This window comes from Mustela putorius, unplaced genomic scaffold (genome assembly GCF_011764305.1).
Source record: "Mustela putorius furo isolate JIRA1106 unplaced genomic scaffold, ASM1176430v1.1 tig00003858_pilon_pilon_pilon, whole genome shotgun sequence".
In the NCBI taxonomy this organism is placed as follows: domain Eukaryota; kingdom Metazoa; phylum Chordata; class Mammalia; order Carnivora; family Mustelidae; genus Mustela; species Mustela putorius.
Window position 1 is genome coordinate 6,600,197 of NW_025422010.1, and position 13,118 is coordinate 6,613,314.

At 43.2% G+C, this 13,118-nt stretch overlaps 1 protein-coding gene across 2 annotated transcripts in view; it reads left to right on the top strand.

Moving 5' to 3' along the window:
* Positions 1 to 1,325: 1,325 nt before the first annotated feature.
* Positions 1,326 to 13,118, top strand: part of AFG3L2 (AFG3 like matrix AAA peptidase subunit 2) — a 46,939-nt gene continuing 35,146 nt past the window's right edge. The window contains exons 1-5 of one of the 2 annotated variants that reach the window (XM_004742684.3): positions 1,326 to 1,690; positions 6,092 to 6,191; positions 6,796 to 6,873; positions 11,715 to 11,821; positions 11,960 to 12,112. In XM_004742684.3, the coding sequence (XP_004742741.1) occupies positions 1,574 to 1,690; positions 6,092 to 6,191; positions 6,796 to 6,873; positions 11,715 to 11,821; positions 11,960 to 12,112 (555 nt within the window). In that variant the 5' untranslated portion in view covers positions 1,326 to 1,573. Of the gene's footprint in view, positions 1,691 to 6,091; positions 6,192 to 6,795; positions 6,874 to 11,712; positions 11,822 to 11,959; positions 12,113 to 13,118 lie in introns of those variants that run through there. The other variant, XM_013051377.2, reaches the window with a different exon arrangement.

The following is a 13,118-nucleotide window of genomic DNA, read 5'->3' on the forward strand; positions in this document are numbered from 1 at the left end:
ATGGAAACGTAATATACCGTATAGAGCATACAGTCAGTAATATTGTAATAACTTTGCATGGTGATAGATGGTTATGAGATTAATGGGGATCATTTCATAATGTATAAAAATATGAACTCACTATCATGTACATTTGAAACTAATAGGATACTGTATGTTAATAACATTCAGTAAAAAATTTTAATAATGGTATGAATTTACCATTGTTTTAAACAGTCCCCTATAGATGAATATTCTAGTTATTTCCAATAAATTGTGACTACAAACCATGCTGTAATTATTAACCTTGTGCTCACAGCATTTTATACATGTGCAAGCTGTCTGTAGGGTTCATTTCTATAAATGGAATATCCGGGTTAAGGAACACATGCATTTGACATTTAGGCAGACATTGCCAATTTCCCTTCCACACGCTGTCATCATTCTTTGTGCCCACCAGTTATTTCTGAGAACGCCTGCCAGTAGAGTGAGTTGTCAATATATTGGATTTTGCCACTGTGACAGGTAAGAAATTTCATTACCATTTCAGTGTCTGTTCTTCCAGATTTTTCCCGTCTATGTGCATACGTTAATACAATTCTGAGGCCACCTTCGTACTCCTCCTCAGCCTCATCTCCGGCCTTTCCTTTTCCTCCCCATCGGCAACATCAGCTACCATTTATATTATACATAATACTGGCCAAGCTAACAGAAAACAGTGACATGTAAAACTTGGCTCCAGAGTCCTCTCTCTCCTCCTCAGTCACGGTGTGCGAAACAGCGTGCAGTTCCATTGAGTTCATCTGAGAATCATTTCTCTTTCAAACGGTTCCCGATGGATCCAAGCCAGATGTCACAGTCTCAACACTTTTATCATTGCATTTAGCTCACCGACTTGTGATTATTTGCATTGCTCTCCTAGGGTTAGGGATGCGTGTTAGCATCTCCAGACACTTGGGCGATGCCGTCGCTGATTAGGAGCTCAATAAAATATTTCGGGAGTGACACACCGAGTGTGAATGCCCAAAATGTCGACAATGGCCTCGCGCCGAAACAAGGAAAGATCCGTTTGTCTGGGGACCGCAGCAGCCTGCCCCGCTCTCTGCTGGCTGCTACGAGCTGGCCCCGCCCCGCAGCCCTCGCCTCCGCTCGCCCTTCTACCCTACGGTCACGCCTCCAACCCCGCCCCCAACGTCCCGCCCTCCGCCCCGCCCACCAGCCCTACGCTCCTCCCTCTAGGCCCACTACCTTGCCCGCCCTCCCCCTCCACCCCGCCCACTGCCCGCTGTCGCCCTCGACGCTCCTCCTCTTTCGACCGCGCCGCTCGCGTAGCGAGGACGCTCCGGAGCCGAAGGAACGGCCCTAGACCCCTGCGCCCGCTCTGCGGCTGACGTCAGCACGCCGGGAGGGGTGGAGCTGGGAGAAGACGCGCGCGTCGAGAGCGTGGGCTCGCCTGTGAGCCGGGGACCCGCAGCGCGGTTCGCTGGTTGTTCCGACCCGGTTCCCGCGACCCGAGTCGGTCCGTCGCCGCCTCTCCGGCCGCAGAGCCGCGCCTGCGCAGCGCCCCCGGCCCGAGCAGGCGGCGCCGGCGGCCATGGCGCACCGCTGCCTGCGGCTGTGGGGCCGGGGAGGCTGCTGGCCCCGCGGCCTGCCCCCACTGTTCGTGCCTGGTGGCCGCCTGGACCCCACCGAGCGGTCCTACCTCCGGACGGTGAGTCCCGGGGGCCCAGCGCCCTCCGCCCCCGGCCCGGCTCGACCCTCGGGCCTGCTTCCGGCCCGGGAGAGCAGGACGTCAAGGTCACCGGCCCCCGGGCGCGCTCGCGCCTGTCCGGGCGTCTGGGGCGGGTTCCTCGCGTGAATGAGGCCGCGTGCGCTGCGTGTTCCGGGCCAGGACGCCCAGCGTTTCAGATCGGTTTTATCCCGTGGTTCCCGTAAGCACGCTGTGCGTCTCAGAGCCTGGGTATAGAATTGGATTTTTGAAAACAGAATCAAATACTTGTGCGTCAGGGAGCTTCAAAAAGATCATCCGGGAGGGTCCTCTGACTTCCTTCAGGACGAACCCATTTTACAGATAGAGCAGATGAGACCTGAAAACGTTAAGGAACTTGTCTGTCGTATCTCCAGTGTAGCTTACCTTTCTTTCACCTGCTGTCATGGTATGGAAAAGTGGCAGCTGTTGTGCGTGAGTTTTAAGCGTTGGCAACGTGAGCGTGATCTGAAAGCACAGGTTTCGGAGGTAAGCTACGCAGCCTCTCTCAGCCTCCATCTCTCCATCTGTAGAAGGGGGCTGCTGCCATTCTGGATCTGGCACATAGTAGATAATACATATTAACTATGATTATTAATAACATCATCTCAGAGTAGAGAATGTGCTTTTTGTTGTATAAGAAGGCCCGTCTTCAGTTGGAGGCTGTTTTTCTGTTGGTAAGGAGCAGATAACAGGGCTCCCACGTGGGGGCGGTGGTAGTACGTTTTTCTGAAGTGATGGTAGCCTGTTCTCACGGGACAGTGGCAGTAATCTGTCAAGTAAAGGTTCGTGTCATGGGTGGGTAGTCAGTATCATCTATTTCAGCCACATGGTCTCTTGCTGTCTGCCAGTTTTTTAGAGACCAGCCTTGGCATTGGTTTGCTTAGGGCCAAGGGGCAAATGAACACGGTGATTAAGGCCCAGGGTCAGTCACAGGAACCTGTCACTTACTAGCCAGATGCCTTTGAGGAAATTATCTCAGCCTCTCCACTGAAAATGGAGCCTTCATGATTTTCTTTGAAAATGTTGCCAGTCTTGGAGTATCTTCATCTCTGTCTTACACGCCTGCCCTGCGCTAGGCCTAACGTTTGCGTCGCATCGTGTTGCCATCTTACCATGCCCTCTCCTTTCGTCCCTAGTGAATACTGGACTCAGACAAGTAAGAAGCAGATAGGGATCTGCCCTTTGATTTTGCAGTTATGTCAGGAATCTTACCTGAACACCTTTTCTTTTTTGAGTGGCACTGTTGTCCTGTGAGTCTTGGATGCTTAGGTCTAAGGAAGTCCCCTGTGCTGACAGCAGTAGCTGATTGATCAGGGGTCTGTGACACATTCCTGGTGTTGCTTAGAAGATCTCTATGGGGACATTAGGGCATTGCTAGGGAGTCTGAAAGAACAGATTTGCCTTTAGGTTTGTGCCACTAGTAAAGGTCAGACACAGAAGAAGTACGATTCTCACATTTTTTCCGGGGAAAAGATTTTGGTATGAGATGTCCATTCTCAGATTTTATGCTCAGAGGAATAAGGACTGATGAAAAAGCTGCTAAACGGTGCACATATTGGCAAACCTAAAAGCTAATCCTCTAATATGAGGTGCTCTAAACTTAAATTTTATGAGTTGATATTTTTTATCTTATCTTTTGAATGGGCTTGGGTTAGATAAGCAGAGAATAGTTTCAGTGATGGTGCCCTTAGAGAAAATAACTTCAGCGTTAAAAGCAGGTTCAGGATTATTGCTAGAGGTATTCTAGGTTAACACAATTTGAAAATAGAGAGTTTATTGGTCAGTAAATGTTTATGGTGTATATGCCTTATGCCCAATTCTGTACTTTACAGTGACATAAAGACTTACTTTATATGGTGATGTAAAGAACCCTTACTCTCCAGGGGCTTTCAAAATAATTGGAAATGGTAATTTAAATCGAGGTATCACCATATGATTTTAACAGTGCTTTTACATACGTAACTACATTTGATCCTCATGGTGGCATGCCTGGGAACTAGCTGTTTTCTCCCATTACAGATGTGTAGGTGAAGTTCTTAATAAGAGATGTGTTAAAGATGTCATTCAAAAGTTGAGATTTCTGGCTTTAACAAAATTAAAAGTTCTGACACCGTCTGCCTGGTGATTACAGGTTCTTTGAATCCCAGGCCTAGATGTCGCTTTTCTTATGACATCCTTAGGTCCCCTGAACATGTAAACCCTTCCTCCTGTGCTCCCTCTGTACTTGCATGTACTTGGAGGTTTTGTAGTGCTTGTGTATTACACCATCCTGCAGTAGGTCTGTCCTCAGGACTCTCTCCCCTACACTTCTGAGTTTCTTGGAGGTAGGGATCGGTTCTGACTTCCAGACCCCCAGCACTTAGCAGCGTATGGCCTGGAATAGATGGTTCAGTGGATCAGTGTGACTTACTGTTGCCTTATCCACCTTGCCTAACAGGTCATCTTAATCTAAATGGATTTGGTATTGGAAAAGCCTTATTTACATTCGATACATTCTTGCTTATTGTTAGTGGTGTTTTCTTAGGCCAAGTGCTCTCAGGGGTCAGGGAGGGCCTAACACTACAGAAGCTCCAAATTCTGTCAGACCAGCATTGTTGTCAACCAAGATCAGTGTCAGTGCTTCTGTCCTATTTTGCTGTGTAGAATTGTGTATTAATTTGAAGTTAAATCAGCTTATTCTTTATTTCTTATTGACTTTTTTATTCCCATCCCATAAAACTAATCATTTTAAAGTGTACAATTCACATGGTTATACAACCATACTACTATCTAATTCCAGAACATTTCATCACCCCCAGAAAGAAGCCTTGTAACCAAATTAGAGTCACTCCCCATTTGTCTGCAACCAGTCCTCTAGTCCTAGGCAACTGCCAGTCTACTGTCTTTGGATTTGTCTATTTTGGACATTTCATATGGGTGAAATTACATAATATGTGGCCTTTGTGTCTGATTTCTTTAAGTTAACATGAGCATTTCATGAGCTTGTCACATGAGCATTAACATTTCTTAAGTTAACATGAGCATCTTTAAGTTAACATAAGCATAATGTTTTAAGATTTATCCATGTGGTAGCATGTATCAGTGCTTCATTCATTTTTATGGCTGAGTAATATTCCATTGTTTAGTATACCACATATCAGCACTTGATGGACATTTGGGTTGTTTCCCCTTTTTGGCTCTTGTGGATAATGCTGTTATGAACATTCACGTAGAGGTTCTGTGTGGACATGTTTTCCATTTTCTTGGGTTGGAGTGGACTGACCAGATCACATTGTGACTCTGCATGTAATATTGAGAATGCTGAACTTCTACAAAGTGGCTACACCGCTTCCCATTGTCACCAGTTCCCGGCGGCTCTGCCTTTTCCACTTTCTCTACGTTCTCACCAGCACTTTTAATTGTCTTTTTGATTATAGTCACCCTGGCAGATGTGGTTTTGTGTTGTTCTGTTCCTCCCATCAGACCCAAATGAGGCAATGCTGGTGGAGACTAATACAGATGAACTTCTCTGTAAACATTCTCATCTGTATTTAAAAGTTTGTTCTCCTCAAAAATGGTGGTGAATTTTCACTTTGCCAGGGGATAGGATTTCTTGAAGTTTTTCCACTGCCACATTTGGATGTATCTCCTCACTGCACCTTGCTTTTAATTGTGAACCTAAAAATTTAACAGGGAGTTTGTTCAGCTTGTTTATGTTATATTTCCAGTTTACCTAAACAGTATTTAAAAAATAACTTTATAATAGCCACATATGTTATTTAAAGCAGAGATGTGTCTGTAACAGGACTTGCATAACCTGCATTCTCTCTAGGATGACAGTGTATCAGGTATCTTTAGCAACTGTTAACTAGTGTAAGGATTATCAGTAATGTGGACCGTAACTTCCTCATCCTGGAATGAAGATGAATTTACAAGCAGTGCTGTCATGATTTCAGGTGAATAGTCTTGGTTTCAGGTGAATAGTCTTGCCGTTTTATAGACCCTCCAAATGAGACAGCACGAAGGAGCAGATTTTCTGTATCAGTTTGTCTTTTGAGTGCTACAAATTGCATAAACAATGCCAAGGTGAATGTGCCGATGAAGAGTAGTAATTGGGCCACAGTTCTAACTCAGGCAGGATTTTAAAGTGTTCTTGTCTTCTGGATCATAACTTAGGTGTCCTGGTTCATGTGGTGGAATAGAGAGGCACAGTCCCAGGCAACCAAAGTCCTCCCCTTCAAAGGGTGGAGACCCCTATGCTAGTGTGAGCACCTGTTGAGGGGAGAAACATTTCATTCACTTTGAGATACTAGGAAAAGAAGTCCTTTCAATGGTTTTATCTTGATATAACTTTTATGCTTTTATATATATGTTATGTTACAGCTTTATCGATATGCTACAACTCAAGCAACAACCAGCAGAAATTCTCTTTTGACAGATGTAATTGCTACTTATCAAAGATTTTGTTCTCGACCTCCAAAAGGTAAACACTCTCAGGTGTGATCATAATGTTCTATAATCTGTTAAAAATGTGCCAGGAGTGGGGTGCCTGGGTAGTTCAGTCAGTAGAGCATCTCACTTGGGCTCAGGTCATGGTCCTGGTGTCCTGGGATTGAGCCCCCATATCAGGTGACAGGCTCCCTGCTCAGTGGGGAGTCTGCTTCTCCCTCTCTCCCTCTCTGCCTCTCCCCTCTACTAGTGCTCTCTCGCTCTCAAATAAATAAAATCTTTTTTAAAAAGTGCCAGGAGCAGGTGTTCACTAATAGATGCGTAGCTGTTTTAGGTTGACTCTCAGCTTCTGTCTCCTGTAAACCACCCCCTATCTACTTGTGTCTGATTGCAGTGATGAAAATGTATCCCATTCAATTATAACACTTCTGTAGGTAATGAAATTGGCATGCAGTTGAGGCTTTTTTTCTTTATTACCTCAGGTTATTTAAGCATTGAATTACTTCTACACATAAACTGCTATATTTTGAGCTTTAGCGTTTTAATGGTATATCAGCTTTCAAAATGAACATTCATACGTAAAACCTAATGAATTTAGTCTAAGGGTTTGTTTTTTTTTTTTTTTTTTTTTCTAACAGGGTTTGAGAAATACTTTCCTAATGGAAAAAATGGGAAAAAAGCTAGTGAATCTAAAGAAGTTACAGGAGAAAAAAAAGGTACCTTTTAAAAAGATTATGTTTAAGCTTACTACTTTCCTCTAGTATATAATGTTGCCAGTCATTTTCTCTGAAAAAAGGAAGTGTTCTTCTAAGGCAGTTGTGAAGTGGAAGGTTACAATACATGTAAAATTCTACAGACCCTGTGTTTCATTTCACCTTACTTTTCTGTTCATTCTTGTCATTTTCAAATTGAATTAATTTAAGTTTACCTTAGAGATACTGATCAGTCAGTATCAGTCATATTTATTCCTTTTATTTTTAATGTTATGTTAGTCACCATACAGTATGTCATTCGTTTTTGATGTAGTGTTCCAAGATTCATTGTTTACATATAACACCCAGTGCTCCATGCAGTACATGCCCTCCTTAATACCCATCACTGGGCCAACCCATCCTCCCACTTCCCTTCCCTCTAAAACTCTCAGTTTGTTTCTCAGAGTCCACGGTCTCTCGTGATTCGTCTCCCCCTCTGGTTCCCCCTGCTTAATTTTTCCCTACCTTCTCCCAATGTCCTCCGCGCTATTCCTTATGCTCCACAGGTAAGTGAAACCATATGATAATTGACTCTCTCTGCTTGACTTCTTTCACTCAGCATAATCTCCTCCAGTCCCATCCATGTTCATGCAAAAGTTGGGTATTCATCCTTTCTGATGGAGGCATGATACTCCATTGTATATATGGACCTTATCTTCTTTATCCGTTCATCTGTTGAAGGGCATCTTAGCTATTTCCACAGTTTAGCTATGGTGGATATTGCTGCTATGAACATTGGGGTGCCTATGGCCCTTCTTTCCACTACATTGTATCTTTGAAGTAAATACCCAGTGGTGTAATTGCCAGGTAATAAGGTCGCTCTGTTTTTAACTTTGTGAGGAACCTCCACACTGTTTTTCAAAGTGGCTGTATCAAGTTGCATTCCCACCAACAGTGTAAGAGGGTTCCCCTTTCTCCACATCCTTTCTAAGGCTTGTTTCTTGTCTTGTTAATTTTTGCCATTCTCACTGGTGTTAGGTGGTATCTCAGTGTGGTTTTGATTTGAATTTCTCTGATGGCTAATGATGATGTACACTTTTTCATGTGTCTGTTAGCCATTTGTATGTCTTCCTTGGAGAAGTGTCTGCTCATATTGTCTGCCCTTTTTTTTTACTTGATTATTTGGTTTTTGGGTGTTGAGTTTGAGAAGTTCTTTATACCTCTTGAATATCAGCCCTTTGTCTGTAGTGTCATTTGCAAATATCTTCTCCCATCCCATGGGTTGTCTCTTTGTTTTTTTGACTATTTCCTTTGCTGTGCAGAAGCTCTTTATCTTGATGAAGTCCCCAAAGTTCATTTCCGCTTTTGTTTCCTTTGCCTTTGGAGAAGTGTCTTAAAAGAAGTTGCTGTGGCTGATGTCGAAGTATCAGTTGAATTTAACTGCAAATTTCATCAATATATTTTACACATCTAAATCATTTTTTAAAAATTTAGAAATCCAGGGCCTGGGTGGCTCAGTGGATTAAAGCCTTTGCCTTCAGCTCAGGTCATGATCCCAGGGAGCCTGCTTACTTTCCTCTCTCTCTGCCTGTCGAATAAATAAATAGAATCTTTAAGAAAAAATTTTTTTAATTAAAAAAAATTTTAGAAACCTAATACATGCATATGTATCTGGCACATATTTTGATATAGTGTGGTGTTTTTCAGAGTTCCTCAGAACCTGTATGAGCTTGGGTTTCAGATAGGGTTTCTTAGAGCTTGGTGGCTGGGAGAACTGTGTAGTCCATGAGTCTCCTGTCCCCATTTCACGTGTGTGATAACATTTAGCATAATGTCTGTCACATTTCATTTGGCATCTTTGTTTTTAGGGAAATGTAAGGAAAATTACAATACAGTCTTTGTTTTTTTGAGTCAGCCAGTGGAAAAGTTTTATTTTAACAACCACATACAGAAGGTGGGTCTTACTTACTTATTTATTTTTATTTTTTTATTAACATACAATGTATTATTTGTCTCAGGGGTACAGGTCTGTGATTCATCAGTCTTACACAATTCACAGCACTCACCATAGCGCATACCCTCCCCAGTGTCCATTGGCCAGCCACCACATACTTCCCACACCCCCCTCCACTCCAGCAACCTCCAGTTTGTTTCCTGAGATTAAGAGTCTTTTATAGTTTGTCTCCCTCTGTGGTTTTGTCCCATTTCATTTTTTTCCCTCTTTTCCCCCATGATCCTCTGCCTTGTTTCTCAGATTCCACATAACAGCGAGATCATATGATAATTGTCTTTCACTGATTGACTTATTTCGCTTAGTATAATATCCTCTAGTTCCATCCGTGTCATTATAAATGGCAAGATTTCATTTTTGCCGGGGGGGGGGGGTTGGACGACTGTATAGTATTCCATTGTATATTGTTCCAACAATATACATCTTTATCCATTTATCTGTTGATGGATATCTAGGCCCTTTCCATAGTTTTCCTTGGCTTTCCATGGCTCTTGTGGACATTGCTGCTATAAACATTGGGGTGCATATGCCCCTTCGGATCACTATGTTTGCATCTTTGGGGTAAATACCCAGTAGTGCAATTGCTGGGTCATAGGGTAGCTCTATTTTAACTTTTTGAGGAAACTCCATACTGTTTTCCAGAGTACAGCCCTCGTTTTTAAGTGAACTTGGTTCTAATTCTAGTTCTAGTCGGAGAGACAAATAGATGCTCAGAGAATGCACGGAGTGAAAACAAGGCCAGGGGCTAAGAGAAGGGAGCAGCACTAGTGTGGCCTGACTGGAAACCTGCGCAGTTTGTATGTACAGTGTTTCCCAGGGTCATGGTGGCTCGTCTTTTTATCTTCGTTTGGGGGTAGATTAAGAAGAATAGGTCTGCTTTTAAAATAGAGCCAGTCATGTCACATTTTCACATGTGTCCCACTCCTGTCCCAGTAGTAGGGATTCTTGTCAAACAACTTTAGAAATGCATTGTACTCTTTCCCAGCCCTGTGCCTCATTACAGACCTCTCTCAGTGCCTCTCTCAGACCCTGCCTCACCTAAGACATGTGCAGAAGCCCCTTGTGTGCATGATGGTGGGGTGATCACGTCAGGAACTCTGTGCTAGGTGGCTGCAGCCTCCCGTCCTGCATAGTAGAGGAGTCACTGCACAGTAGTTGAAGATGTTAGAGTAGTATTTGTGATTCTATGAGAGGATAGAAAGTAGGGTGGGGAGATGTTCACTGGTATTGGTTTCCCAGGGCTGCGGTAACAGAACTGCACAGCTGGGCATCCTGAGCAGCTCAAGTATGTGTCTCCCAGTTCTGGAGGCCGGAGGTCCAAGATCAGTATGTTGGCAGGGTTGGTTTCGTCTGAAGATCATGGGGGAAAGATTTGTTTCAAACCTTTCTCCTTGATAGGTGACTGTCTTCTCCTTTGCTGCCTTCTCTTTGTGCATTTCTGGTTTGTTTTAATAAGAATGACCACTATATTGGACTAGGATCTACCCATAAGACCTCATCTTAAACTTGATTATTTTTCTCTGAAGACTCTATTTCCAAGTAAGACCACAGTGTAGTAAGACCACAGGGCTAGGACTCTAAGCACATGAGTTTGGGAGAGAATACATTTTCATCCCGTAACAGAGACTAATTTCAAATTCTTGCAAGCTTATTTTAGTGGGTAAGGTTTTTTTGTTTGTTTGTTTGTTTGGGTATCAAAATCATGCCTCGCTTACGGAAGAAACTGTGACAGTATTCAGTTCATGGGAGTGGGAAAGGGGAGCCCCTCCTTTCTACCTACAAGTGGGAATTCGGAAATTCGTTTACGTTCACCTCAAACACAACTCTGTCACTCTCTCAATGTCACTTAACACTACAACCAGTTATTTACCAAATTTCTTAAGCTATGCCTTTTTTATCTGTAAAATGGGTACACCCCCGGTTGTCGGTGTATTGTGCAGGTGTCACGGGATAGTGTGTGTAAAGCGCTGGCAAGCTTCCTCAAATGCTGTCAGTATCCTTTCTCACTTCAGACTCCTCAGTTGCCATAAGCTATTTCACAGGAAGTCCTTTTTTTGGATTTGTATAAGGTTTTGATTTTTTTCAAAGACTGGAACTTCCCTCTCTTTTTTGATACTACTCTATAAAATAGAGAAAATGACATTATTCGCATGTTACTGTTCCTATTTGACAGGAGCATGAAGAGATTAAGTAAAATCTCAAGGTGTCAAAGTGATTGGAAAACAAAGCTGGATTCTAATCCCAGATATGCTTCTGATTCCTCAGTCAAGGTCAAAACATGTTCTAAAGCCACAGTAACAATAGAATTAATGATTCTGTCTCCCAGGAGTATAGCTCATCTGTGCTCAATGATTTTTATACTTGGTTTAAATCTAGTTGAGGTATAGGATTGGATTGCCTTACAGAACTTCAATGTAACTATCAAGTAACGAAGCTAGCATTAGGGTGGCCTGATGAAACTCTGCCTCCTGTGTATCTTAGTTGCACAGAGTGAAACAGTATTTCCTTCAGACTCATCCATCCATACTTTGAATACCAAGTGTTGTCATGACACTGTAACACACAGGCCGATTCTGGAAGTTGCTGGTTGATGAGTACCTGAGATGGGGTGCTGAAGGGTTTCCTATTCCTGATTCCCAGAAATAAAAGGCCTGCGTCTATTTCTAAGCATACAATACAACACAGAGGTCACAACTATTAATAGTTGGCTCTGGATATATCTTAATGAAAAAAGATCAACAAGTTATTGTAAGAACTTTTGTAGTAAGTCTTTTATTAAACTATATTAATGGAAACTTTGTTGAGAGATATAAAATCTGCTGTGTTGGTATATGTGCTCTCTGTTCGTGAACAGAATCAAAGCCAGCTGCTACCTCACGCCCTTCTGGAGGAGGAGTTGGTGGCGGTGGAAAACGAGGTGGCAAGAAAGACGATTCTCACTGGTGGTCCAGATTCCAGAAGGTGTGATTCCAAACTGGGTATTAATTTGGAGGGTGTGGGGTGGCTGCAGGGGAAGTTGGGAGGGATTTGTGGCCAGTATGGCCTAGATCATGTTGTGACATTTCAGTCTTGACAGAGACTGTCTCCTTCTTTGCCCAGGGTGACTTTCCATGGGATGACAAGGAATTCAGGATGTACTTTCTCTGGACTGCTCTATTTTGGGGTGGAGTCATGTTTTACTTCCTGTTCAGGAGCTCCGGGAGAGAAATCACATGGAAGGACTTTGTCAATAACTATCTTTCCAAAGGAGTAGTAAGTATTTTGTGGGAGTGGTGGTTTTAGTGGTTTCAAAGGTGAATTCAGTAGATTGCACCAATAAAGTAACAGTCAGCTAGTTACACAGCTTGTCCATGGTAAAGTTACTATTATCATCTCTCTCTCTCTCTCTCTCTTTTTTTTTTTAAATCCTGGAAAAAGTACTTGCAACCAAAAACCCTGTTTGTTTTCGCCCAGCAATCCCCACATATACCACAAAATCCTTTTCTTGTGCTTCTGCTAGAACCTAGCTTTGGTCTTGCTCCCGCCATCCTCCATGTACTTTCTCCCTCCATCTACTCTTCCTGTGTGCTCTTCGGTCACCTCTTCCTCCTGCTATAGTGTGCCAGCCTCTCCCGGCTCCTTTATACTTCCAGGGCTCTTAATCTCCCATGGCTTTGGCATTGGGTAAATAAGGGGCAGCGGGTGTTGAAAGTGAGAACAGATGGGCTCTAAGTCCAGGCAAGGCTGCTCAGGAGGCTTTGTCATACCAGCAGGTCTTTACCTAGTGAGACTATATTCCAGTATCTTTGAGATGCTGTGGACTGTAAGACACATTATTTTATGTATTCCTAAGAAAAATTTAGTAAGCTGCCATTGAAACTATAAAATAATACTAGTGTCAAACATACCCTAATTTCTCAAGTTAAAATATGAAAAATGTCCACCTTAGAACTGATTAAATGAACTGATAGTGAGAAAACCGGGCTGCTGTGTCACTGGGGAAATTTAACCTCTTGGTACTGGGCTTTTCATCAAGGAAAATGGATAAAAATAAAGGTGAGATAGTGATACTGGGTAACATAAAGAATCAAAAGTTGTTTTTATTTTTTTTAAGGGTATTATTTATTTGAGAGCAAGAAAGTATGCAGGGGGAGGAGCAGAGGGAGAGGGACAAGCAGACTCGGCACCAAGTGCAGAACCCAACTCAGGGCTGGATCCCAGGACCCTGAGATCACGACCTGAACCTAAATCAAGAGATCAAGAGTCAGAGAGGTTCAAC